General features: G+C 47.6%; 1 protein-coding gene across 8 annotated transcripts in view; it reads left to right on the top strand.

Moving 5' to 3' along the window:
• The first annotated feature begins 430 nt into the window (after positions 1-430).
• Positions 431-26,991, top strand: part of RANGAP1 (Ran GTPase activating protein 1) — a 34,022-nt gene continuing 7,461 nt past the window's right edge. For 3 of the 8 annotated variants that reach the window (XR_013179315.1, XM_077168973.1, XM_077168972.1), the window contains exons 1-12: positions 2,412-2,612; positions 2,945-3,085; positions 10,754-10,881; positions 13,360-13,419; positions 15,701-15,880; positions 17,455-17,589; positions 18,470-18,628; positions 20,842-20,955; positions 21,431-21,530; positions 21,630-21,714; positions 22,823-23,009; positions 24,013-24,132. Coding sequence is in view for 6 of the 8 variants with exons in the window: in XM_077168973.1 (XP_077025088.1) it covers positions 2,528-2,612; positions 2,945-3,085; positions 10,754-10,881; positions 13,360-13,419; positions 15,701-15,880; positions 17,455-17,589; positions 18,470-18,628; positions 20,842-20,955; positions 21,431-21,530; positions 21,630-21,714; positions 22,823-23,009; positions 24,013-24,132 (1,494 nt within the window). In the remaining 2 variants the exon portion in view is untranslated. Of the gene's footprint in view, positions 703-2,411; positions 2,613-2,795; positions 2,862-2,944; positions 3,086-10,753; positions 10,882-13,359; positions 13,420-15,700; positions 15,881-17,454; positions 17,590-18,469; positions 18,629-20,841; positions 20,956-21,430; positions 21,531-21,629; positions 21,715-22,822; positions 23,010-24,012; positions 24,189-24,954; positions 25,075-26,991 lie in introns of those variants that run through there. The other 5 variants (XR_013179316.1, XM_077168977.1, XM_077168974.1 and 2 more) reach the window with 5 other exon arrangements.

The raw sequence follows: 26,991 nt of genomic DNA, 5'->3' as shown, positions 1-26,991 counted from the left end.
AAGACTTCGAATGCCCTTTAAATTCAATGAGACGAAAAAACACGAGTTTTTTCTTTCAGGAAATGGATACTTGATTTCTTGCTGAGGAGATTTAGCAGCACGGCTTCGGAAGTACCAGCCGTTATCAATAAAGTTACGTGAAGATAAACTTTCCGGAAGGGCTGGGACAGCCGTGCTGCACGGCATTAGGGGAATTGTAGTCTCTCTGCGCGCTTCCGGTTAAGCACCGTCCCGTGGCCTGCCCGAGAAAGAGCCAGACGTCGAAATGGGAGGACGACGGCTGTGGCACTCTGGAGGGCGGTGCGTCACGGTACTTGTAGTTCACAGTATGCGCCCCTGCCATGTAACTCCGGGCCCCGCGCAGAAGGACTGGACTACTATACCCGATAGGCCACGCGCGCGGGGGGCAGGGGAAGCCGGCCTGGGCCTCGAACAAATCAAATCGAAGGCAAGAAACTGCCGGCTTTCAAAATCCTCCTCCTCCGCCATCATCCACCGCGGTGTGGGGAGCAGGTGGTGTCTGCGACGTGAGTGACGAGAAGCGCCGGGAGAGCAGACAGCCTAGCGGGCTGAGCATCAAGATCTCTGGGCCCAAAGGCGGCGACCCCGACCTGACCTGACCCGGACCCTAAACCGGTCCCCACCCCGCCGGGCGGACGCGCGTGTTCGGTTCGCCCCACGCGGCGGCGCTGCCTGTTTACGGTAGGGTAGGGGTCCCTTTCCTTTGCCCGTCACCTGCCTAGGGGCGGAGGGAGCGGCCCTGGAACTGAGTAAGGAAAGTGTGGCGCCCCTGAGCGCCTGCTGCGTGCCTCCTTGGCGATGTCCCCCGCGTCTGCGATTGCCAAGCTCGGAGGTGGGGGGTGAGAGGCGTTTGTGCCTTTCTCAAATGGGGAAGCTGAGGCATAGAGAGGATGTCAAATTCTCTGGAGCCGCCCAGTCCATGCCTGCCAGCTGTGGCGTCTCATGTTGGCATCTGTGGCTTCTGGAGGCGGTGCGAGTCTTCCGGGAATCTCGGATGAGGCTCCCGCGCTGCCCGCCTGTCATTTATGGCCTGCAGTCGCGCGTCGCTCTCCCATCACTGACTCCCAGTAGGCCCACAAAGTCTCCGATGCTCCTGCAGAGGAGGGGCTGTCTTGACTCTGCCGCTAACCCCTTGCTGACCTAGGAGAAACAAATTTACATCTCTGTGTTTCGGGTTTTTTGGTCTTTAGAGTTAATTGGGGCGGTGGGAAGGTGACTGGAGGAGTGGACCCCCTTCAGCTGAGAAGCTGCATCCCTGTTCCATCTGGAGGCTCCACCACCACTTTTGTAGCCTCAAATTGTCCCACACCAGAACTGCAAGAGGTGGTAGGGTTTAGGTTAATTTTTATTAAGTTTCACTCCCTCATTCTTTGAGCACCTTCTAAATGCCAGGCCTTGTGCACAGATAGAGTGATCCTGTCAAAGCATTCCCCAGTTCACAGCTCTTCTCTACTAGAAACTTTCCACTGTCTCTTGTCATTCAGAGAAAAAGCCATGGTCCTTAAAATGGCTTTATGATACCCCGTCCCCCTTAGCTCTCTGTTCGTTCTTACCTCCTTTCTCCCTCCTTCACTGTGCTCTTCGCTTAGCGCCCTCTGGTCTCCTTGCAGTTCTCCAACACCCCCCTCCCGGCGAGAGCCTTTGCCTTTGCTATCCCCTTTTGTGGGAATATTCTTCACCCAGGTGGCTGCAGGCCCCAATCTCTGACACACTTCAGGTCTTTATTAGTTGCCTCCTTCCTAACAATACCTTCTCTAACCATTCTACTTTAAACAACCAAAAAAAAAAAAAAAATCCTTCTTTACTCTCTTCCCCATTGATTTTTCTTATCATTAATGTACTAAACATCTGCTTCAGGAAGATGTTTGTCTGTTATTCTCTGCTGTACTCATGGTACCTGGAAAAATGTCCAACCTGTAGTAGTACTCAATAAATGTTTTTTGAAGGAATGAATGCTTATACTCAATGAATAAGTCAGGCTTATTATTAAAGACAGACAGACAAACAAACCAGGGTTAGAAGGGGAGAAAACATTGGACAGTTGTTTGGTTGAGCCCAGAGAAAGCCTAGGGAAGTGGAAGAATGGGGGAGCTCTCATAGCTGCCTCTTGAGGATGAGTAGATTGGGGGAGGAGACAGTCTACATAAAAGGAGTCTCTCTAAGCACCTCCTAGTTCTGTTCCCCATATCAGCAGTCTTCCTTGGTCTCCCCTGATTACCTGCCTGTACCCCTTTGGTAAAGTGGAGTTGTCCTTTCTTGCTGGTCTACTGAGCTCCAGGTAGGAAACCCCTACCTGGTAGGAAACCGCTACCTGGTAGAGTTTTCTGGCAACTCTACCCCTGACCTATTGTGATGGTGCTATTGTGATGTAGAGATCTCTGGTCTCCTAGAAACTCTGAGGTCTGACCACCATGGACTGCAAGGTTGAAACCAGCCAAGCAGTGGGCCAACCCCTGTGCCCCACCCCCAGAGTCATGCCAGCGTGGGCGGTGAGGCATTCCCTGGGATGGATGACCTGGACCCCATAGCCATCTATGTCCTGTTTGAGGAATGGGACCCTCAAACAGAGAGCAGCCAAGATGATCAGGCAGGTATGTGATTGGATCAGACTCTTTGCATCATGTAGCCTTGCTAGGTGCTCCTAGCTGGAGCAATTGGGCCGAGCAGGACTTATAGTGAGATAGTAACTCTTTAGCGGTGAAACATGGTTTTTCTACTTTAAGAGAGTAAAACATGATTTATCTATTTCTTTGTTACCTCTTTCCCTTTTCTAGAACTGTTCTTCCTTGATGCTGTTTTCATCTCTCAGTGGTGTAGCTCTTAGGGTCTTAATAGCAGGGGTAAGTGAGATCAGACCCCTGAGATGGTTGATTCCCACCCACCCCCTCAACCAGGTATCTTAATGCTACTTCTGCCTCTTCAGTTTACAGATCTCCAGGGGACTCCACCATCATGGCCTCCGAAGACATTGCCAAGCTTGCAGAATCACTGGCCAAAACCCAGGTGGCCGGAGGACAGCTGAGTTTCAAGGGCAAGAGCCTTAAACTCAACACAGCAGAAGATGGTGAGTGCCTGGACGGACTTGTTCAGGGGAGGAAAGGGAGTGTGTGAATGAACACTTAAAACTTTTCCTATTTGTCAGGCATATGTGGCTGCAGCAACTCTATTATGTATCCAGTAGGCCTATTCTAATGATCAGGCTCAGAGACATTAACGATTTACCCATGAGCTTGTGCAGGCTGCCCTACTCTCTTCATGCTTGTAGTGACAGCTCAGGCTGCCAGATGGGCAAAGCCTCTTTACCTCTCAGAGGGAGGAATGGTAGGTTATAAGGGGCCACAATTAATCGTGGTCCCAAGATTTAGCTCTGACTTCTGACATCAGATCTGGTGTTCTTTCTACCCCCATTTTCACTTCCTGGGAACATCAGCTGTTGTCCATGTCGAGGTACAAATAAGCAGCACCTCAGGCCCTCCTGGGAGTCTGGTCAGTGCTCCCAGATACCTTGAGAGAGGCATGGATGTCCATGTCTCTGTGGAGGGCATTGGGACTGCAGAGAATGCAGACCCTGTCTTTCCCCACCCCTAGCCTAGGCATGGCTGGCGCTGACCAACCCTGAATTCCCTGGTGTCTAGAACAGAAGATGCTGATGTCAATGCTTGTAAGACCTCTTGGGGTTTTGCCTCAAACAGGGAAACTGGTCTGGACTTGCCTGGTTGTCACTGTGAGCAGGTGGGCTTGCTCACCTCCCCTGGGTCAGAGTCCGTGGGTTGCTGGGAGTGTGGTGATGCACATTACATTCCTAACATCTCTGTAGGGCCTTAGAGTTCACCAAGCATCTCTCTCTGCTTTCATCACATCGTCCCTGTGGGAGGTAGGAGGAAATGCTGCTTTGTTAATTAGGAAAAAAGACTTGGGAGACTTAGGTAACTTGCCCTAGGTCCCACAGCTGGTTAGTAGCAGAGCCAGCATTTTAACATAGGTCCTGTGCTTCTCACTGGATGTTGAGCTCAGTTCAGTAACCATGGTCTTGCTATAAAATGCCATCTATTAAACACTTACTCTGTGTCAGGCAGGGTGTTAGGGACCATACAAATAGTACCACTGTTTATCCTCACAAAAGCCCTTGAGGTATAGGCTTCATCTTCATTTTGTAGATTGGAAAACAGGCTCACGGAAGTTGTCAGACTTATCTGAGGGCATAGCTGGTAAGTGCGGAGCTGGGGTTAGTACTTAAGTTTGTCTGACTCTGAACTTTATGGAGGTAACCTCTTCACCACATCAGCATGGGCTGAACTTGGTACTTGCTTTCATAGGTCACCAGGAGTACCCAGATTGCCCTCAATGTGGAAAGGAAATGAGGTACTGAAGTGACTAACAGGAAGCAGAATGTGAAACGTACTCTAAGAGACATAAACAAAGGACTTTGGAAACTAAGGGGAGAGAGCTCACTTTTAGCTTAGGAGGGTCTGGACAGTATCCATGGATGAGATTTGAACTGTCATGAAAGGATGATTTGAAGGAGAATCGTTACTCCAAACAGGGAGAATCGCATTGATTAAGGTCCAGAAACTAAAACAAGTAGTGTGGGTTTGGGAGAAGTGAACTCTGTTAGTTGTCAGAACCCCATAGGGATCCCAGGGCAGAGGCCCTTGAATACTGTACTGAGGAACCTGGGGTTCAGTTTTGGGCCTACGATTCACCTTGATGCTGATTGTGGCTGATAGCCGGTGGTGATCCAGGAGGGCAAATGCCTGTGTGAAGGGGCCCTGAAGTTGATGATTATAATGAGACCCTGTTCTCTCTGCAGTAAGTCATGGAAAGATCAAAGAGGCTTTCTGCTTTACCTGTCAGGATAACAATCCTCAGGAACTTGTTAGTCTGTGATGTGGTACAGGCTGAAAAGAGAAATTCCTGCCAAACAGCTTCGTAACAATTGGTTGTTCAGGAGTGACTGGGGCCCATCCCTAACCTATTGTATAGGCCATACAGTCTTTAAATTATGCATTACTCCATTTGAATCGAAAACCAAAGGAGAAAAGCAAACCCACTTACGACCCTATTGTTCTCCTGTCCCTGTTTTGTTATGTTTCCTAATAGACTTGCTCTGTAAGTGTGACTTCCCCTGGGCTGAAATTGTAGGAAGCATGGTACATGTGCATCTGTGTGTTTAAGGTACTTTCACAGCTTAGGTTTTTCCTTGGGGCCCTGGCATCTGACACCTGGTCTTTGGGGACTGTATAAACATTCTATTTTCTCTCGCCTTGTTGACCTGATCAGTACTCAGGGGTTAGAAGGTGTTCTAGTTTGCTAGCTGCCGGAATGCAACACACCAGAGACGGATTGGCTTTTAATAAAAGGGGATTTATTTTGTTGGTTCTTCAGAGGAAAGGCAGCTAACTTTCCACTGAGGTTCTTTCTTACGTGGAAGGCACAGGATGGTCTCTGCTGGTCTTCTCTCCAGGCCCCTGGGTTCCAACAACTTTCCCCGGGCCGACTTCTTTCTGCATCTCCAAAGGTCTGGGCTGAGCTGCAAGTGCTGAGATGAGGAATGCCGAGCTGCTTAGGCTGTGCTACATTGCGTTCTCTCATTTAAGCACCAGCCAATTAAGTCAAACGTCACTCATTGCAGCAGACACGCCTCCTTGCTGACTGCAGATGTAATTAACAACAAATGAGGTTCACGTACCATTGGCTTATGTCCGCAGCAACAAAACTAGGTATGCTCACCTGGCCAAGTTGACAACTGAATCTAACTAACACAGAAGGGGCTCCCTTTTGGTGTGGGTCTCCCAAGGAGTTGAGAGGTCATCCCTGTCCTTGCCCTAAGTACACTGCAGAGGAGGCCTGGGAAACCAGGACCCTGAAGTTGCAGGTCCAGAGTGGCCCCAGGAAAGGGGAGTGGTGGTTGGTTTTGGAGCTTCTATACTAGCATGAGGGGCTCATGAAGTCATTGGTTGAGAAGCAAGGATTTGGGGAAGAACATATAGATGCCCTTTTGAAAAACCAGTCTGAAGCCTAAATGTGCCATTTTCCCACACCTCCTAGGAAGAGTTATGTCATTCCTTGAAATTTCAGTTTCTACTAGAAATTCAGGAAGCTTAAATGCACTCAGCCTTCCTTGTCGTGAAATGAGAACTGGAAAAGGTGTCAGCCACCACTTTCTGACTATGTGACTTAGTGGCATTTACCCCTGCCCCCCTGCTGTGTTTGTTTACTCAGTTCTAACATGGACATGATCATGACTCCTTTATTAGGTGGTGCTGGGGAATGTATGAATTAATATATCATACAGGTAAAGTGCTTTTCAGCTGTAAAATTATTGGTTATTAGTCTGGGTGCTAATCTTGGCAGAGCTCAGTCCCTTGGCTCCTGGAGCTCACACCTGCAGAGGAGGATGGTATTAATGAAGTCACCGTATGATAACAAAGGAGTCATTTAACAGATGTGAGAGTGTAACCATGACTCAAACTACAGATGAGCGACCCGAGCCTGTGTAACCCATGTAGTAGGGATTTGACCTGGCTAGGGAGGTTGGACGAGGGCTTCTGAGGACAGATGCTGCTTGCAGAGGGTACTCCAGGCTGAGAGCAGCATGTGCAGATGCACCCAGCCTGGGGAGCTGCTGCTTTCTTTTTTCTTTTTTTTTTAACTTCTAGTTTTGAAATACTTTCAAACTTACAAAAATAATGCAACCCCCATACAGAGAATTCCAACATACCCCCACCTCCCCTGCCAGATCCCCAGATCCACCAATTTTAACATTTTGCCACATTTACCGTAGTCTATTAATCCATGTATTTTTAAATCTTATTTCTGAATCCTTGAATGTAGAGTGTATAGCTCATGCTCCTTGAATACTTAGGTACATATGTACATTTTCTAAGAACAGGGATATTCACTTATATATCCATCTTGTTTTTAAAATTTCTTTATTGAGAAATCTTAACACACATACTTTCTATACATGGTGCACAATCAGTGGCTCACAATATCATCACATAGTTGTGTATTCATCACCATGTATATATCCATCTTAAGTGTAATTATCAAATTCAAGAAATTTAACATTAGTATAGAGCTTACAGTCTATTCCAATTTCTTCATATGTCCAAAAATGTCCTTTTGAGTTTTCTCCTCCCTTGCTGGATCCCATCCAGGAGCATGTATTGCATTTAATTGTCATCTCTTTAGTTACTCTTTCTTTTTCATAATTGTGGTAATATGTATCTCACCTAAACTTTCCCATCTCAACCACTCCCAACATACCATTCAATAGGAATAATCACATTCACAATATTGTGGTACCTTCACTACCTTCCAATACTAAATTTTCTCCCCAGACAAATCCTACACCCATTATGCATTGACCCCCCCATTCGCTCTGCCCTCCACCCCTGGCAACCTGTACTCTAATTTCTATCCCTATGAATGTTCATGTTCTCTGATATTTTCTTTGTAGCTACCATGGGGCTTAAATTTAACCTAAATCTATACAATCTTGTTTGCTTTGATACCAACTTAAGTTTCATACAGGAACATGTTCCTATATCCTTCCATCCTCCCTGTTATGTAGTGCTTGTCACAAATTAGATATTTATGAGTCATAATCACTGATTTATCTTGACATTTTATGCATTTGCCTTTTAGATCCTGTAGGAAGCAAAAAATAGAACTACAAACCAAAAATACAATAGTACTGACATTTGCATTTACTCATAACCATCACTGGAGATTTTTAGATCTTTATTTTTTCACCTATTATCTATTGTCTTTTCCTTTCAACCAGTAGAACTCTCTTTAGCCTCTGTTGTAGGACCGAGAGATGTGTCATAAATCCTCACCTTTTGTTTATCTAGGAATATCTTAATCTCCCTCATTTTTGAAAGACAGTTCGATCAGATATAGAATTCTTTGTTGGCAGTTTTTTGCTTTTGGCACTTTAAATATGTCATCCCACTGCCTTCTTGCCTGCATAGTTACCAGTGTGAAATCGGCACTCAGTCTTACTGAGGCTTGACGTTGCTTCTCTTGCAGTTTTCAGAATTCTCTTAATCTTTGGCATTTGACAGTTTGATTATAATATGCTGTAGCATGGCCTATTGGAGTTCATCTTGTTTTTGTTTGGAGTTTGTTGAGTATCTTGAATGTGTATGTTCATGGTTTTCATTGAGCCTGGGAAGTTTTCAACCACTATTTCTTTTACTATTCTCTCTGCCCCTTTCTCTCTTCTCCTTCTGGAGCTCCCACCATGTGTTTATTGATACACTTGATGGTTTCCCACAGGTTTTTCAGGTTCTCTTCACTTTTCTTCATTCTTTCCTCTATCTGTCCCATATACTGAGTAATTTCAATTGTCTTATCTTCAAGTTCATTGATTCTTTCAACTGTCAGCTCCAATATGCTGTTGAGCCCCTCTGGGGAATTCTAAATTTGTTAATGTGGTCTTCTGTTCAGTTCCCTTTCATAATTTCCATCATTCTTTTGGTATTCTCTGTGTTCATCTATTGTTTTTCTGATTTTCTTTGCTTCTGTCATGTTTTCCTTTAGCTCTTTGCACATAATTTAGGACCATTTTTTAAAAAAAATCCTTTGTCTGGAATGTCCCAGATCTGATCGTCTTCATTGATGGTTTCTGATGTTTTAATCATTTTTGCCTGAGCCATTGCTTCCTGTTTCTTTGTATGTTTTGCAGCCTTTTGTTGAAACCTGGATAGTTTGATATTTTAGTATGTTGTCTATAATTTAGACTCTGAGGGGTATCTGTTCCTTGAATGCCATGAGCTAACAAGAGAGAGTGGGAGAGAGGGAGAGGGACACAGGGAAGGAGAGAGGGAGAGGGTAGGAGGAGGGGAAAGGGGGGAAAGGGGAGAGGGAGAAAGAGAGAAAGGAGGAAAAAAAGAAAACATCTTTCCCAGTCTTTGCAGATTGAACTGTGTGAATGCTCTCTTTAAGGGTTTATCGTTACAGTGAGTTTAGAGAAAGCTCCAGGTGCCTCACCCTCCTTTATTCCCTGATTCTTTCTGCACAGGCATCTTGTGCTAAGCATGTGTGGCCCTAGGAATTCCCCCATTTATATGGTTACAAATGTTTCCTCTTCCCTAGAAACCATTTCCTTGCTGTCCTGGGCATTGCAGTGTATATTCTACAGCCAGCAACCCCTTGCCCCTGGCAACATGACTTGACTGCTCTCCCCCATATTCTGTAGGATAGCTCAGTGAGCTGTCTTTCTGCATGGCAAGCCACCACCAGAAAGACTGGGGTCAGACATACAAGCTCTGAGTATGTACATGCGGTTTACTCTGCTCCCTCCAGAACCAGGACCAGGGACCCACGCTGGCAACATGGCCACCTGCATACCAAGTAGGTTAGGGTTGAGGAAGGCGCCAGCCAGCTTCCCACAGAATCCTACAGCTTTTAGGTAGCCTTTTTTTTTGATTCAGTGCTAGTCCAGCTACTGCAGTCCTTTAACTCTTCTGGAGCTTTGAGAACGATGTTTCTGCCAGCTTGCTGGTTGTTCAGAGCTTCTGTGGGGTTTAGAGCCCTGAAGCACCTCACTCTGCCATCTTGATCCAGGAATCTCCTGGTTAGCTTCTTTAGTCTGTCCCTTATCGTCAGTTACAGCCTTTCTGAATACCCTTTCATGTTTCTTGCAGCCCAGGTGGACAGGGTCAAACTTTCCCATACACAGCGCTGTCTGTCACACGTCATCTCCACGTCATCCTGTTTCAGCCAGACAGATTTCATTTAGTTTCATGCAACTTGTTATTGTTTCTTTTTTTAAGATTGTAAAAGTAACTCATGGTCATTTAAAGAATACTGAAAAATAGAAAGAAGGGAAAAAATATATCCTTGTTATCACACAGCCTGGGGCTAACAGACTTATCTACTACTCCTTTTGGTGCAGTTTCCTTCTAGCCTTTTTCCCCCATACATCGATGAATTTCTTTTCTCTCTCTCTCTCTCTTTATAGTTGGAATCGTATACTAGATCCTTTAAAAGTTGGTTCATAACCTGGTACATTGAGAATATTTTATTGCAGGTGGGGAAAAATTACAGAATCACTCAGAATCCTACCAGGTAGAGATAACTGCTTTAACATTTGGTGTTGTGTGTGTGTGAACACCGATAACGTTTTTTTTAAGTGCATTCAGACCAGTGATAACCTCATTTTCCACTTATCACTATAATGTGACTATTTTTCAAGTCCAGTAAACACAAGTCACCGTTCATAATGGTTTCAGTATAGTTGCTTGTAGAACATACCAGTGAATTAACCTGTCCTGTACTGGTGTATATTGAGGTTGTTTGGAGTTTTCCGTCATAATAAAATAACACAGTATTGAACACCTCTTGGAGGAATCATCTAACAATGAAAGCCTTTGCGCCATTGTGTGTACTGGCCCTCTTTGAGGGTGCCCACCCTGCTCCTCATCCTTGAAAGTGCCATGTTCATCACCCACTCGGCAGTCTTCTCTGACAGTCCCAAGCAGCCAGTTGCTCTTTTCACTTGGCTCCCTAGCATCCTGCACATCCTTGTTTAGTGCCTATTACAGAGGAATTGTCTGTGAAGCTGTGTCCCTTGCTAAATAGTGAGCCAGTGTGGGTCTCCTTTGTGAGCCAGGGTCTAGCACATGGTAGGTGCAGTATAATTGGGTGCGTGTGAATGACAGGCTGGTTGCTCAGCTCTCTCCTTCCTTGGCCTAAGTCTCTATTCTTTGGTCCCGGGTAGCTAATGATGTAATTAAAGAGATTGAAGAATTTGATGGCTTAGAGGCTCTGCGCCTGGAGGGCAACACCGTGGGAGTGGAAGCAGCCAAGGTCATCGCCAAAGCCTTGGAGAAGAAATCAGAATTGAAGGTAAGATCTGCAGCATGGGCGGACCCAAGTTGATTGGAGACCAGCTTTGGCCCACACTGCCCATCCACTGGCCTGGGTCCAGCTCCTCCCCAAACCCCTGCCCTATTGGCAGTCTCCGCACATGGCTCCTCTTTCTCTTTCTCCCCTGCATAGTGTGTCCATGCAGGTGCTGCAGGAAGCAGCCATTGTAATGGGAGCAGAACTGGGCAGGGAGAACCTTCATCTCCTCATACACATCTGGTACCTGTGAGGAGGAAAGGAGCAAAAATGGGCAGCAAGAACTGAGGCAGTTCTGACACTCTCAACCCACCCAGCAGGGAGCTCCAGAGCAAAGATTGCCCTTTAGGAGGAGTCTCATGCTGGGCAGAAATGGTCCCTGCCATGCTGCGTTGTTAGCTGCAGGCTACCTGCCTGGGAAGAATGTGGCCTCAGTTCAAGTGGTGTGGCAGATTGGAAAGGTACTGCCACTGGAGGCTGCCAGCTGCCTTCACTCTTCGCAGCTGACTGGCACATTCTTTCTTGGAGGTTAGTTTCAAGTGGTGCCCCTCCATGGCTGACACCAAGGGTGATTCAGATTCCTCTATCCCAGCATGTCCCAAAGAGGTTCCACTGAACGCTTGTCCTTCAAGCCCTGTGAGAAAAGGCTCAGGTGTTCAAAATGTCTGGGGGTGATTTCACTGGATGTCCCCTTCCTAGTGTACATTAGCATACCAGAGTCTCTGAAGTGCATGAAGGAAGGAGACCTTTCTCCACTGGAAACAGTTCTCTTAATAAATATAGACCAGGCTTATACTAGGCTCTTCCATATATGCCATTTAATCCTCTCACCCACCCAGTCACCCACTCAGTTCACAGAAACTGGGTGTCCATTTTATCAGTGAAGGGAACTGAGGCTTAGAGGGGCTGGGTAACTAGTCCAAGATCCTAATGTCACATTTCGTAGTCCCAGGTCCAGTGCCTTTTCCGTGGTTCCTTCTGAAGGAGAAGAACACAGAGGTGTGGGTCATGAGAGGAAACAGCACATTTTGCCCTGGGAGGACCTTCCCTGTGAGACTTGGGAAGAACCTCTTGGTGAGGTGGTTTGCCACATGGCCTTGATGTCTGTTTCCACAGGAAGATCATGGTTAGGTTGACAGTTAAGGTTGTGATTGTTTCTGCTTGCCTGCCCTAGGTCTGTCCTTCCCATGAGCATGAGCTGGGACGTTTTCCAACAGAAGAAATGTTTTGTCTTCCCAACTGCCAACCCTCCCCCGAAGGACTGGGAGAAATGGGCCTGGGCCTGCCAGCTGTAGGACACAAAGCAGGGTCTTTGGCGTCTGAGGACCTGGGGTCAGGTGTAGCACCACCACCCTGTCTGCATGGCGTGGCCTTGTACTAAGCTCAGCTCTGAGCCCAGGCTCCTCTGTCATTGGCGTTCTTCTTTCTCCCCTAGAGGTTGCCATGAGGGCCAGAGGAGAGCTTGTGTGGTGAGAGAATTTGGCTGGTGGTAGTGCCATGTACGTGAGTTACTATCACTTGACAGCATCACCCACTTGTCAGTTCTGCCTCCACACTCTGTGCAGAAAGCAGCCTGGGGCACAGTGCAAGCTGCCTTTGATAGATGGTGCTTTGTGTTCTGGGCATGGTGCTGGTGTAAGATAAGATGTTATCTCCCTTTGTCGTAACATGGGCACAGGTTAGGTCATGACATGTGAGAAGTGTGAGGCCCATGAGGAGAAATAACTGGCTCAGGGTTATGTCTTGTAAGAAGTAGGCTGGAATTGGAGCCTGTATAGGAGCCCAAGCTCTTAACTGCTCTGCTGCTGGTTTAGAGATCATTGTAGCTTAGGATACCAGGGGACAGAGAGAGAAAGACATGGGCTCAGGTCAGCTAGGTCAGGGTTCCATTCGGAATTGGCACCCAGACTTTGTGACCCAGAGCACCAATGCTTCCCACATACCAGCTGCCTCTTTAGCTCATTAGAGATAGGTCTGGAAGGCTTCAGGGTAAGGTGCCAGTGTCTGTTACAAGGGACTCAGGCTGTGGCCACCTCTCTTGGATGTGGCCCTGAGCCCTTGGATGCAGGTGTGAGAGCATCCTGCTGAAGCCCCAGGTCTGTTAAAGTGATTTTGTTTATAGAAAGAGCCAAGAATTCTTTTACAAAAACCAACTTTCCTGGTACTTAAGGTTGCATTTAGTCAATAAATGTTAGGGACTGGATCTTCAGAGGAAAGTGGCTTTCCCTGTATCTCATCCTTCCCGGGTTTGGCTCAGAGAAGGCTGATGTAGCCAGAGTGTGTATTTCAGGAGTGGGAAGCACAACCAGAGCTGGTGGGGACTTCCAGGCCAACCAGCTTTGGCCAGAGCTGGGCCAGCTTTTCACTGACAGAGCCCAAGCAGAGAATCCTGTGACATTTGGTATTTCCAAGTCCACATGATGGGCTGCAAGCCACCCCCAGGAGTCTGTCTAACTCTCCTTTTCCTTCTTCCTTCCAAAGCGTTGCCACTGGAGTGACATGTTTACGGGGAGACTGAGGTCGGAGATCCCACCAGCCCTGGTAAGTGAATGAATGAGGCAGGTGCTCCCCTCCCCTTGGACACTTCCCAGGGCGTTTCTCACTCCTTGTTCTTTCTGGAAATGAAAATAAGCTGAAATGGAAGGTAGGCAAGCATGACATCTGTCTGTTCTGTGTCCTGACGGGAAGGGGAGGGTACAGATTGGGGACAGAGTGTAAGGACAGTGGAGACCAAGGATTCCAGGGTTCATTGCTGAGCTCCATGGTTTACTCACACTCACATTTCATCCACTCCACGACTATCTTCCTTTTCCTGGCACCCACCTTCCTTGTGCTGTGTTTTTGTTTCCTCACAGTCTGTACCTGCCTACAGTCTCTTGGGGCTACCCCCCTCTTCTCTGGACCCTCCCTTTCTCTATACCACTCTTTTTTGCTATGGTTCTTCTCATGGGTAGCTTCTCTCTGCCTCAGTTTCCCCTCTTCCCATTCCTGGGGTTGCAATGGCTTGAGTCAGGTTCCCAGGCCTCAGTGTGTGTGTGCATGTGCATATGTGTGTGCACATGTATGGAAGGGGATGGGAAGGAACATCCCACAGAACAGAACATGGCCTTTCCTGCCTGGGGCTGAGGTGGATGGGTAGGGTCTAGCACATGGCAGGTCCTCTGCACCGCAGGTTCTTGGGCGTCATTAGCCTTCCTGGTCACTGAGTCCCTCGTCCTGCTCATTCTGAGCCACCAGCACTGAGGTTCCAGAGACACCTGGGCACAGCCTCACAACTAGAGCCCCCAGTCCAGTGAACAACTCATCTGGGGTCACAGGGATCATAAGGGGGGCTCTGGGGCAGGGCTCTTTGGGCTGGGGGAGGATTGAGGAAGCCCCCAGAAAGAGGGTTGTTATTCAGCCTTGGTTGAGAGCAGGAACAACCTGAGGCTAGGATTTAGAACACAGGTTAAGTTAGCCATTTCCCTTGGGTGATTGTAAGTAAAAAGGATTCAAGTTAGAAAAGGGGTGAAGGAAAACTTAATTTTGGGTCCTTGCTATGGGATTCTTACTGTGCAGATTGTTTTATCTGAATTTTTGCATTGAATTTCTTCAAGCTTTGAAGGAGGTTTTCTTATTTCCATTTACCAACGATGAAAATGAGTCTTTGATGGGGGATAAGAGAATTTGGGGTCAGGAATGGCATGAAATGCAGAGAAGCTAAAACAGGCACAGAGTATTTGAGCAGATGAGACTGCTGGAGGGTGAGGCCAAGTCACCAGTGCTAGGCTTTGTCTTGGGAGCAGTAAAGAGCCAGAGACTGTCCCTCTGTTTATCCAGTGGAGGGAAAGACAATGGAAACTTCCTCCACTGCCATGTCCAGGGCCCAGGTGAAGGTATAATGTCTCCCCTCACCCTTCTTCCCGCCATGAACCAACTTCTCCATATGTGCCCAGCCCTTTTCTGCCCCTAGTCTCTGGCAGAGCCTCCTGCCTGACCATTCCTTGGAGGGGAGGAGGAGTTGTGTGTAGTCTCAGCCCGATAGGTTTTCAGGAGACCTAGATATCTTCCCCCAAATCTGCTTCTTAGCTGTGCCTTGGAGAAGGACACCCTCATCTACCCAGTTACCATTAGAAACCCTGGAGGCATTTGCAGTATCTCCCACCCTCATCCTGTGCATCCTGTGAACCACCAGCCTGTACAGGTTTCCATCCTTCGCGTCCAGGGTGTTCCGTGTTCCTCCTACCACCATTGCCCAGTCAGCACCTTCCTGTTATCTGGACTGCTGCCTCAAACCCCCGGGTGGGTGCTTGACTTCCAGCTGCTCCATACCTATCAATCTCCCCCTTGTAGCTTCAGAGCTTCCTCCACATCCCTCTCCCACCTCAAAGCCCATTGCTCTCAGGCTCAAGTTCACAATTCTTGGTCCGATATTCAAGGCTCTTGCCTGCTCTGATCTCTCATTTCCTTTCTAGCCAAACCCCACACCTCAGCCTCTCATAGAGTCCACTGAATGCTTCCTTCCAGACATACCACATGCTGTTTCATTCTTTCATCTCTGTGTTCCTGTTTTTACTGTGGCCTGGAATTGCCTAGAAAAGCCTTCCCTGATTCCCTCACAACCATATAACCTGTCTCCCATCCTCCAGCCCCTGGCTGAGTTAGGCATCCTCTACAAGGTTTCCCCATCCTGGGTCTGTAATAATAGAATAATAAACAACTCTGAACTGAAATGGTGCCTCCACTAGCCTACGTACCCTCTGAGGGCTGGGCCCTGGGCCTGGCATAGAAATAGCACCTGGCAGTCATTTGTGAAGCTGACATGAGCTCCCTCTGTGCCCAGATCTCACTAGGGGAGGGACTCATCACAGCTGGGGCCCAGCTGGTGGAGCTGGACCTGAGTGACAACGCGTTCGGACCTGATGGTGTGCGAGGCTTCGAGGCCCTGCTCAAGAGCTCAGCCTGCTTCACCCTGCATGAGCTCAAGCTCAACAACTGTGGCATGGGTGTCGGTGGTGGCAAGGTGGGTACTTGGCCTTTCTCTTCCCCATCCCAGTTGCCCACATCTTCCCTGCTTAGTCCCCTGCTGTGTTCATATTTGTTTGAAACCCATCTGAAGAATGTGCTCCAGCACCACATTTGGGGCCATTAGCTACCTACCATCTGGGATGGTTGGCTTGTGGACATTTCTTTTCAAAGGGGAAAGGCCTCCAAGGCAACAGCCTGTGGAGGGTGGGCAGAGAAACTGGAGTCAGTGAGAGTAGGGCTGCCAACAACCATCCACAGTTCTCATGTTGCCCTGGCAACACGGAGATAGTGCGCATCCGTGCTCTGACCTGCTGGCTCTGCAAAGTACAGGACTTGGGGCCTCTTCAGAACATCTGGCAGAGCCCAGGGCAGGGCCTGGGGTACATGTGCATGGCGAAGGAGAAATGTGAAGGCTGCTGCTAAGGGAGGTATAGCCACAGGACAGGGCCCCGTCCTGGATAACACTCCCACCCTTAGGTCCTGCTGGCAAGTCAGGCTGGGCACTGTAGAAAGGAACCTCTTTTCTTTCCAGAACTGCACCGTGGGCTGCCAGCCCTGATTATGATTATTCTCTTCTAGGTCCATCTGGCTCCTTTAGTCCCAGAGTTGAGAAACACTAAGTCCCAACCACCGCCCCCCTGCCCCCCAACTCCCTTCCCTGTCTGCCTTCCCTTGTGGAGTTAGGCTGGTGTGGTGGCCTTTGTGTTCCCTAAGGGCAGAGTGGTGAGTGCAGTTGTGATCTAGAAGTCAGGCCAACCTGGCTGCAAATTTTGTGGCTCTGCTGCATATTAGTTCTGTCACCTTAGCCACACTTCTCTGAGCCTTAGCCTCCTCATTTGTGTAGTAAGGCTAATGCCATCTGCTTCCCAGGAAGATTAAAGGAGGTGTGAAAGCACCTAGCTGAGTGTGCTCAGGACCTAGTAGGTGCCCCATAAATGTCATTTCCCTCCTTCATGAGTTAGTTGCTGGTGCGTCTTCTATGTCACATTGACCATGGGCTCTCTGACTGCCACCAACTATTCAACATTTTTAACACTTAGTCTCTTGATACACCAGGGATAGAAGCTACCTCCTGGCCACAGACCAGGGATAGGGCAAACTGGATTTTAGGTTTTATCCCAGCAGGTGAGACCCTGCTGTGTCTGGCTCGCCTGGGCACAGGCGTATCTGAGACAGGTGCAGCAGGGCCATGGTGTCCTCATCAGCTTCCCTTGAGCACATGGGGCATGAAGAGAACTGGAAGATTTGGGTTCTGGGCTCTCCCTACCCCTCCAGGACCTGGCTTACAGTCGGTGCAGCCAGGCCTCTTCCTTCTTTTAGTAGGTCTCAGTCTCCCCATCTCTAAAATGAAGTCAGGCCCCTCAGGGGAAATGGTAGATGGAAAAGCCTTTTGTAAACTATAAGGTGCTGGGTGCCCAGGAGGTGTGAGTGTTGTGCTTTTGTGCAGCTGTGTCCTTACCCACCACACTGAGTTGAAGGTCAGTTGAATGTTAGTTCAGGGTTTTGGCTGTGCCACTGGAAAGAAGGGGTTCCTTCCCATGGCTAGGTCCCTTGCCTTTACCCCTATAGATCTTGGCAGCAGCTCTGACTGAGTGTCACCGGAAATCCACTGCCCAGGGCAAACCACTGGCCCTGAAAGTCTTCGTGGCTGGCAGAAATCGTCTGGAGAATGACGGAGCCACTGCTTTGGCAGAAGCTTTTGGGGTGAGTGGTTTCTGTCCTTCTTGATCCCCTGTGCTCAGAATCCCAGCCCTGGCACAAAGCTGAGAGACTGAAGGTGAGTTGCTTCAGCCCTTTGAGTCTCTCAGCTCATCCTAGCAAGGGCAGAATCCCTGTTGTGTGTGTCCACATGGTTGCATTCTCGACCACTGCTGTTAGTGCAAGGCTCAGGGCAGGCAGCTCTTCTGATCAGTGATGTCTCTGGGACTCAGTGTGGGGAGTGGTAGTACCAGAGCAGTGGGTGTGTTGCCTGTCCCCTGGCATGGCGTTGCCAGGCAGAACTTGACAAGGGGCCCAGAGGTATAACAGGTCACACTTGCCCTTGAGGTGGGGAGATGGGCAGGAACAGCTGTGTGGCTCTGAGGCTGGATGGAGCCCTGGCAGTGGCCTGTTGCCTATGTCCTTGCCACTCTCCTCTGCTCCCCTTCCAGCTGGGCACCATGAGAAGAACACACCAGTCTCCCACATGGCTGGCAACTTTAGGGTTTGTCCCCAACTTTTTAAAATTTAAATGAGCTCTAAGAAGAAAGGCCAAGTAGGGCTGTATTATCCAGAGAAAACCCATGACTAACCCACCTGGCCAGAGCCCAGGACCCCATGGTATAGAGGGCACCAGACTAAGAAACCTACATTCTAACTTCTGAGCTGTGTGATCCTGAGCCAGTCACTTAGCCTGTCTGATCCCTAATCTTCTATTCACGCCCCCCCCCCCCCCAACCCTGGGTAGGACTCCCTCCCTAAGGTGTGGGGAGGGTAAGATGCAGCCCTGCCCAGTGCTTATGGCAGCCCTTGGGCTGTGCTGTGTTGGGCCTGGCCCTAGCGCGCTAGTGCCCAGTTCACAGCCCTTGCCCTCCTGTCCTTGCAGATCATCAGAACTCTGGAGGAGGTCCACATGCCACAGAATGGGATCAATCACCCTGGCATCACTGCCCTGGCCCAGGCTTTCGCCATCAACCCCCTGTTGCGGGTCATCAACCTGAATGACAACACCTTCACTGAGAAAGGGGCTGTGGCCATGGCTAAGGTGAGTTGGGTGTGGCAGGGGCAGTTCAGGGCCACCATAGACAGGCTCTCCTGCAGCCTCTACAGTGAACCTGGGTCTTCGTTAGCAGGTGGCTACTCTCCTGTGCTCCCACCTGGTGTGCCCCATGTGTCCAACCCACTCAGAGATTTCCAGAACAGGGTCATATGTCATGAGGTCGTCTGTGTCCTTTTGGGCAGCTGTGAATGTTCATCTGGCCTTTATCCTAAGCTGTTCCTTGTAACTTCAGCTGTTGATGCTGGTTTTGTTCTCAGAGGCTACATAGGACAAGCCCACCATCGTTTATTCATTCAATAGCAATACCAATTCCTTATCAAGAGCAGGCCGTGCTCTTGAGTGTTGAATCAAAGTCTCTGCCTTCAAGGGGATCCTAGTTTGAGGAGGGAGGGAAGCTCTAAATCAGTGACAATACAGGGCTCTTAGTGTCGTGGCTGGCTGTATATTGGGGCCTCCAAGTGGGGCGAGTCCCACAACTTAGATTAGGACCTCCAGGGGCCCAATGACCCACAGAAGGTTGGACCTGCTGCTGTGGGTGTTGGCAGATTGCTGAGTGCAATGTTGGAGGCACACAGCATGGATGTTCAGTTAGCTTTCAGGCAGGCTGCCTGGAGAAGGGCATCTTGTGGCTGAGTAGTACAGGCCAAGTAGGCTTTCTCTGGACAGAGAGGGTGGGAAGGAGTGTTTTGAGCAAAGTGATGGGCAGCATGTGGGAAGACCCAGAGACTCAGGAGGAAACCTTGCTCTACTGGTCCTGTTTTGGAATTACCAGGGTTAACTTCTTGATCTTTTTCCTATAAGTGAATAGGTAGATATAAAGTTATTTTGTTTTTGTTTTTTGTTTTTAATATTTTTATTCTCAATCTTTAACAAACAAGCATACATACATTCTTTTTTTAATTTTTTTATTTATTAATTTAAAAAATTAACAACAAACAAAACATTAAGATATCATTCCATTCTACATATATAATCAGTAATTCTTAATATCATCACATAGTTGCATATTCATCATTTCTTAGAACATTTGCATCAATTTAGAAAAAGAAATAAAACGATAACAGAGGAAAAAAAAGATTATACATACCATACCCCTTAACCCTCACTTTCATTTATCACTAGCATTTCAAACTAAATTTATTTTAACATGTTCCCCCTATTATTTATTTTTACTCCATATGTTCTACTCTTCTGTTGATATGGTAGATAAAAGGAGCATCAGACACAAGGTTTTCACAATCACAGAGTCACATTGTGAAAGCTATATCATTGTTCAATCATCATCAAGAAACATGGCTACTGGAACACAGCTCTACATTTTCAGGCAGCTCCCTCCAGCCTCTCCACTACATCTTGAATAAGAAGGTGATATCTATTTAATGCGTAAGAGTAACCTCCAGGATAACCTCTCGACTCTGTTTGGAATCTCTCAGCCATTCACACTTAGTCTCATTTCACTCTTCCCCCTTTTGGTCGAGAAGGTTCTCTCAATCCCTTGATGTTAAGTCTCAGCTCATTCTAGGGTTTTTCTCAATCCCTTGATGCTGAGTCTCAGCTCATTCCAGGATTTCTGCATTCTTGACATACAGACATTCTACACATGGTGTACAATCAGTGGCTCACAGTACGATCACATAGTTGTATATTCATCACCATGATCATTTTTTTGAACATTTGTATCTCTCCAGCAAAAGAAATAAAAAATAAAAAACTCATACATCCCGTTCCCCTTACCCCTCCCTCTCATTGACCATTAGTGTTTCAGTCTATTCAATTTACTTTAACCGTTGTCCCCCCATTATTTATTTTTTTTGCATATTTCTTACTCACCTGACCATATCCTAGACAAAAGGAGAATCAGACACGTTTTTCACATTCACACAGTCTCACTGGACAAGCTGTATCATTATATAGTCATCTTCAAGAAAAATGGCAAAGAGGGTTTTAAGGAAGGATGTGACATGGTTAGGTTTGTGCTTCAGGGGAATTACTCTGGCCATAGCCTGGGGAGTGGTGTGGAGGAGGTTTGGCCAGGGGACACAGGGACCAGAAGTGGTGAGGAGGGTGGAGGAAGCTGGACTGGCTAAGAAGGCAGGGTATGGTGGCTGATGTGGGGTACGGTTGTTGCCAGGACTGGGCTGGGTCTGGGGTGGGGCCTGCTACTTCAGGCTACCTGGGCCCTTGCTTTCTCTTTGCAGACCCTGAAGAGCCTGCGACAGGTGGAAGTGATCAACTTCGGGGACTGCCTGGTGCGCTCCAAGGGTGCAGTGGCCATTGCAGATGCAGTCCGCAGGGGCCTGCCCAAACTGAAGGTACCCTGGCCTGGCCAGCTGCTGTCAGCCCACCCTCTGGGTGCAGGCGTCACTTGAGCTCAGGGGTTACAGGCCATGGGTAGTAGAGTGCATGCGTGCACGTGTTTGTGTATAAAGGCAGGTGGGTCTGAGTTCATATCCCAGTGGTTCCTGTGCCTAGCCCTGTGATTTTGTGCAAGTCGCTTCACCTCTCTGAACTTTAGTTTCTTCATTTAACGCGGGAGGAAGAGAGTGGTGTATATAATTATAGAACAGAGTAAGGAAAGATACTAGATCGTGATGTATCTTTAGGTAAATAGTATTATTCTTGTTGTTGGTGTTATTGTTCCTGTCCCTTTGCCCTGCTGCAGGACAGAGCCTACCTTACCTTCACTTGGGGAAACTGAGACTGAGAGGGTTCACAGCAGAGCTTGAGAGTAAGACCTGGTCCCTGGGCCTGGGTTCCTGCCTGCCTTCACCCCTTCTTATATTTTAGGAGTTGAACTTGTCTTTCTGTGAGATCAAGAGAGATGCTGCTCTGGCCGTTGCTGAGGCTGTGGGGGACAAGGCTGAGCTGGAGAAGCTGGATCTCAATGGTAGTCAAGGCAGGGGTGGCTTAATTGCAGACATGCTATGCGGGCAGGGGGCCCCCATGTGCTCTGTACTGACCCTCTGTTCCCGCCCCCTGTGAACAGGCAACGCCCTGGGTGAAGAAGGCTGTGAGCAGCTGCAGGAGGTGCTAGATAGCTGCAACATGGTAGAGGTGCTGGCCTCCCTCAGGTAGGGGCACTCTGGGTGAGTGGCCCAAAAGGTCACTGGCTTCAGGCTGTTCCTTCACTCATTTCTTCTTTTGTTCATTCAGGCCATGTTGGTTCAGGCCCTGTTATGTGCCAGGGAGTGTGCTGGGCATTAGGGATGTGAGAACAAGACAGTGAAGCTTTATGTTTTCATGGGAGCTCAAAAAAGGGACTGAGAATGGCCCCCCTTAGAGTGGCCTCATAATGAAGGAAGAGATGGGAACAGCAAATGCACCGGAAGGAAGGAAGCCAGTATAGCTGGCGGGAGTGACGGGTGCAAGGCAGGCGCATGTAGGAGGATGTGGTGGGGCTCGGGATTGTTTCCAGAAATACACACTGGCTCTAGAGCTCTTTTGGTGCTGAAGATGGGAGTGATCCACGGGAAAGGATGCAGTGGATTTAAGGGAGCGGGGATTCCTGGGTTTGCAGAGCCCACATGGAGGTAGGGGTGGGGCAGCAGGGGAGCCATGCTTCTGCCTGTTGGGAGACAGTCCAGCCATTGGCACCAGTCTCCCTGCCCCTCTAACCTCCACATCAGCCTCACTCACTTGCCAGATAGTCATGTCTCTTCAGTGCTCCTCCCTGGGCTGCTACTGTGAACTGCTTGGGGGGCTCAAAGATGGGGAGGCTCACAGTCCAGGGAAATGGAAATGGAATGGCATTTTTCTGGGGTACAGGGGTACCCCCAGCTCTCCCCAACCACTCCTCCCCCACCACCAACCAGAGCTTCCTGTGATCAGTGAGATGGGGGTGGCACAGCCTTGGGCATCTCTGCCTATATGCTTTCTTACCAAGCTCTGGGCCCCAGCTGTGAAAGGCAGATCTTTCTTGTTTTTCTCTGTCAACACTATGGGGCAGGGACAGGGATAGAGCCTGGTTCTGTGTGTCCACAGCATGGGCTTCCTTGGGTGATGAGAAATGGATTAAGTGCTCCTTGGTAGTTCTCATGCCTCCCCACTTGGGGGCTGCTCCCTCTCCCAACCCGAGATACCCTCCTGCCTGGCCCGGTCTGTGGATCCATGGAGCCAGGCCCCTGAGCTACCATGGCCACTGGACAGGGAGGGTCTGCTCTAGCCAACTCCTCTCTACAGTGATGACGAGGGTGAGGATGACGAGGAAGAAGAGGAGGATGGAGAAGAGGAGGAAGAGGAGGAGGAAGAAGAAGAGGAGGAGGAGGAAGAGGAGGAAGAAGAGGAGGAGGAGGAGGCACCACAGCAGCAAGGGCAAGGAGAGGAGTTAGCTACACCCTCAAGAAAAATTTTGGACCCAAACCGAGGGGTGAGTTCCTTGTCATTTACCAGGGTCAGAGCCCTAGTCTCCTGAATGGGAAACCCTGAGACCTCTTCGCCAGGGGCTGGGAGGCAAGGGCTCCATGGTGCAGTGCTCTTGAACTTTTTTTCACTGCACACTCCTATGAATAGGAAAAGGAAATCAGCCCAATGTAATTACATTTTACCTATATTTATACTTACCCTGATAGGAATTCCTTTATGTTATAATACAATTATAATTTATACACTTGCATTATGTGTATTATAAAATATATCTAAATATTTCTAAAATAATAGGGTAAAAAAATAAGCATAAATAGAAGTTTTGATCTGTTTTCCCCACCAACCAGTGGATTATCTTGGTGACCCCCATTCTGGAAACTGTGGCTGAGCCTGTGAGCCCACTTGGGCACTTGGTGTCCCTTGCCTAGCCAACAGTGCTGGTAGATTCAGGACTGCTATGTCTCCAATTCATTCGTTCATATTCTCTCATAGGTTTCCAAATAAAGCTCCTGGAGAACTTTGGGTTGGACTGAAGACTCTCCATACTCATGTTGAATTTGGCTTCTTTATTAGTTTATGGAAGCAGTTAAGCAAATGGCCATGGCTAGGCATTTCTCAATTTTAAGGTTTTCTCTTGGTACCTCTCATGCTTGTTAGTAGTGCTCATCAGTCTAGACTGTAGTTCCTGAATTCTAGTTCAGCCCCCATGTGCTAAGTCATTTCTGGGACATTGCATGTCATGGTGAGGATCCCCCTGACGGTGTCAGGTTCTTGCGAGGCGGCTTGTAGTCCCTACCCCGCCACCATGAAAGTCTCCTGAACAAGGAGCCAGCCATGGTCAGTATCTATGGGGCCCCCCAATTTGGGGAGACGCAGCTGAGTGGGAGGAAGAATTCTGGACTTAGAGCCCGAATTCTGTATAGAATGAGGAGTGGACTTTCTGGGTGTGAGGGTTGAAGAGTCTGGGGTTCAGAACTACAGAGCCACTCATGCTACCCGTTTCTCAGGAACCAGCTCCGGTGCTGTCTTCCCTGCCTCCTCCAGATGTCTCTACTTTCCTTGCCTTCCCCTCTCCTGAGAAACTGCTGCACCTTGGGCCCAAGAGTTCTGTGCTGATAGCCCAGCAGGTAATAGCACTTCTGGCTCTAAGCCTATCAACAGCATGAAGTTGCCAGAGAAAGAGGCAAGTCGAGCACAAGGGATTGGGGAAGGAGGGTTTCCCCTGGGGAGTTGGCCTGCCACTGGTTGGCTTTTTTAAGTAAAGGAACATGTAAAGGGGTGTGATCACATCTGTAAGTGCTCTGGGGTTGAAGATGACTGCACCCGACTCAGAAGAGCTTGGGCTGCAGGAAGGACAGGCCTGGCCGCATCTCTGTTAAGACTGGACTTGGGGGATTTTCTCAAGACTCTTTCTTTTTTTTTAATGATGAACTTTAGTTTTAGAGCAGTTTTGGTTTACAGAAATTATAGTTTCCATATAAAATCTTGCATTAGTGTGGTACATTTGTTACAGTTGATTAACCAATACTGATACATTATTCGTAACTAAAGTCCAGTGTTCACATCAGGATTCACTCTTTGTGTTGTATAGTTCTGTGGGTTTTGACAAATGTATAACGTCATGTATCCACCATATGGGCCCATACAGACATTGTACTAGTTTCATTGTCCTGTGACTATGATTTGTGCTCCACTTATTAATCCCTCCATATTAATCCCTCCACCCCCACTTCCTTGAACTGAATGGTAACCACTGACCTTTCTGCTATTTCTATAGTTTTGCCTTTTATAGTTAGAACCATACAATGTATAGCCTTTTCAGCTTACTTCTTTCACTTAGCAGTATGCATTTAAGGTTCCTCCATGTCTTTTTGTGGCTTGATAACTCATTTCTTTTTACTTCTGAGTAATATTCCACAAATAATACTTTTAATTTTTATACTTGGCAGGTTCTACTTCAGGGGCTATAGACATATAGAAGTATAATGCCAGTCCTGCCTTTGGAAAGCTCCGATATATATAGCTCTTACTAGAATCATCATAAAATAGGCACCTAAAATATCACAAAGGTAAATTCATCTTGGGGATTTGGAAGCTAGAAAATGGATTTTTATGTCCCATTATACTTCGCACTGAGTTGTCCAAGATTGGGCTGAAGAAATGGATGACCAATAACAGGAAGGTTGTTGGAATAGGTGCCACTTTTGTGGAAGTCTCAATCATACAAAAAATACATAATTTTCTCCAATATTTATACCCTACAACAGTACTGCAATCTAACTGGAATGGGATACACTGGGAAGAGTGCAGCTGGACTCCAGAACACCTTGTTGCCTAGCTGTATAGCTTCACCCAAGTAATTTCATTAACCTTGCAACAATGTAAATCTAAATATACACAATTTAATATTTTGGACTCCAATTATTGCTTCACATCAGGATTTTATTCTTAAACCGTAACAATTTGCTGTTTAGCCCATAGCACTGGTATAAGCTCTACAAGTTTTAAATAATGAAATTTGTCTCTGTCAGTTGGTAAATAGTCACTGGCCTAATTTCTGCTCCCTTTTTTGGGATCCATTGGATTTGATCAAATCAGAAACTAAAGTGGTCAAGACTCTCTTTTTCACATGTATACACACACCGAGGCTTCTCTTTGCACCTTCTATGGGAGCATCTGCTTGTAGAACAGCTGGGACTTGGCTCCAGGCCCGTATCTCATCTCCGGAGTGGAACTGAGATTTTAGTCTCTGGTTCCCGAGTCCCAAAACCCAGGGAAGAATTCTCACTGGCCCAGCTTGGGTTGGGGTAGGGGGCAGGAGGGGTGGTGGTAGCCAACCCTGGGCTCATCATCTTGGCTGGGGAGAGTCTCCATAGGAAGGCAGCAGCCCCTGTTCAACTGCATGGTTAGAGTGAGTGGAAGAAATTTTCCCAGAGAAATTGTGATCTTAACAATGGCCATCCTGCCCACGTCCCCTTTTGGAAGTCACATGCTTATTGCCGAGAAGCTGCTCTTACTCCTGCCTCACTTGTTGGTTCCTTAATTCATTAATTCTCAGATGACTATTGAGCATCTGCTATCTTCAAGGGACTGTTCTGAGTGCTTGGGCATGATTTCTATTTAATCCTCTTGGCAGCCCTATCACTCTTATGTAAGAAGATGAAAAAAACTGGGTAAAGGTTAAGTAATGCATATAGAGAAATAAAAGAGAGGGTTACTCATGGCCTCTGTCAGAGTTGGCTTGACATTTTGGCGGATTTCCTTTTATGTTTTTTTCTGTACTTTTTTTTTTAACCTGATAAATGAGGTGATATTCTGTAAACCCTTTTTATGCTCTGCCTTTCATTTAACACCATTTGTTATTCTCTTGAGCCAGTAAAACTCTTCCCATGTCCTTTACTCCACTGTGTGGATGTAGCACTTAAGCAATCTACTATTTGTGGCCTTTTATAGTTTTCCAACCATGTTTTCTGTTGTGAGAAAAGTTAAGGTAAAGCTCCTTACATGGGCATATTGTCTACATTCTGGATTATTTCCTCAGGTTAGATTGTGAGAAGAGGAGCAATCACTGGGTCACAGGGATAACTTTTTGTTTTTATTAGAGCAGTTGCAGGTATACAGAAAAATCATGCAGAATGCAGAGTTCCCTGCCAACACAGTTTCCCCATTATTATCATTTTGCATTAGTGTGGTACCTTTGATACAGCTGATGAACCAATATTATATAATTAATATAAGCTAGAGTTTCCATTAGGGTTCACTCTGTGTTTTAAGACACTTCAGACCTGCATCCCCACACAGAAGCTTTGAACAACCTGTAAGAACTGGGCAGAAACATTTTTCTCAAAACTCCAGAAAACACTTTAAGGACCTCAGTAGCAGGGTGAACGCTGAATCAAGAAAAAGGCTACTTAAAAGCAGTAAGATCTCAAGGTGCCCTGGCTGACCTCTCCCTCACCCCTCACCAGCTCAGCCTGATGCTGGCC

Source organism: Tamandua tetradactyla, chromosome 7, assembly GCF_023851605.1.
Source record: "Tamandua tetradactyla isolate mTamTet1 chromosome 7, mTamTet1.pri, whole genome shotgun sequence".
Lineage (NCBI taxonomy): Eukaryota > Metazoa > Chordata > Mammalia > Pilosa > Myrmecophagidae > Tamandua > Tamandua tetradactyla.
This window is presented reverse-complemented; position numbering and strand designations above follow the sequence as displayed.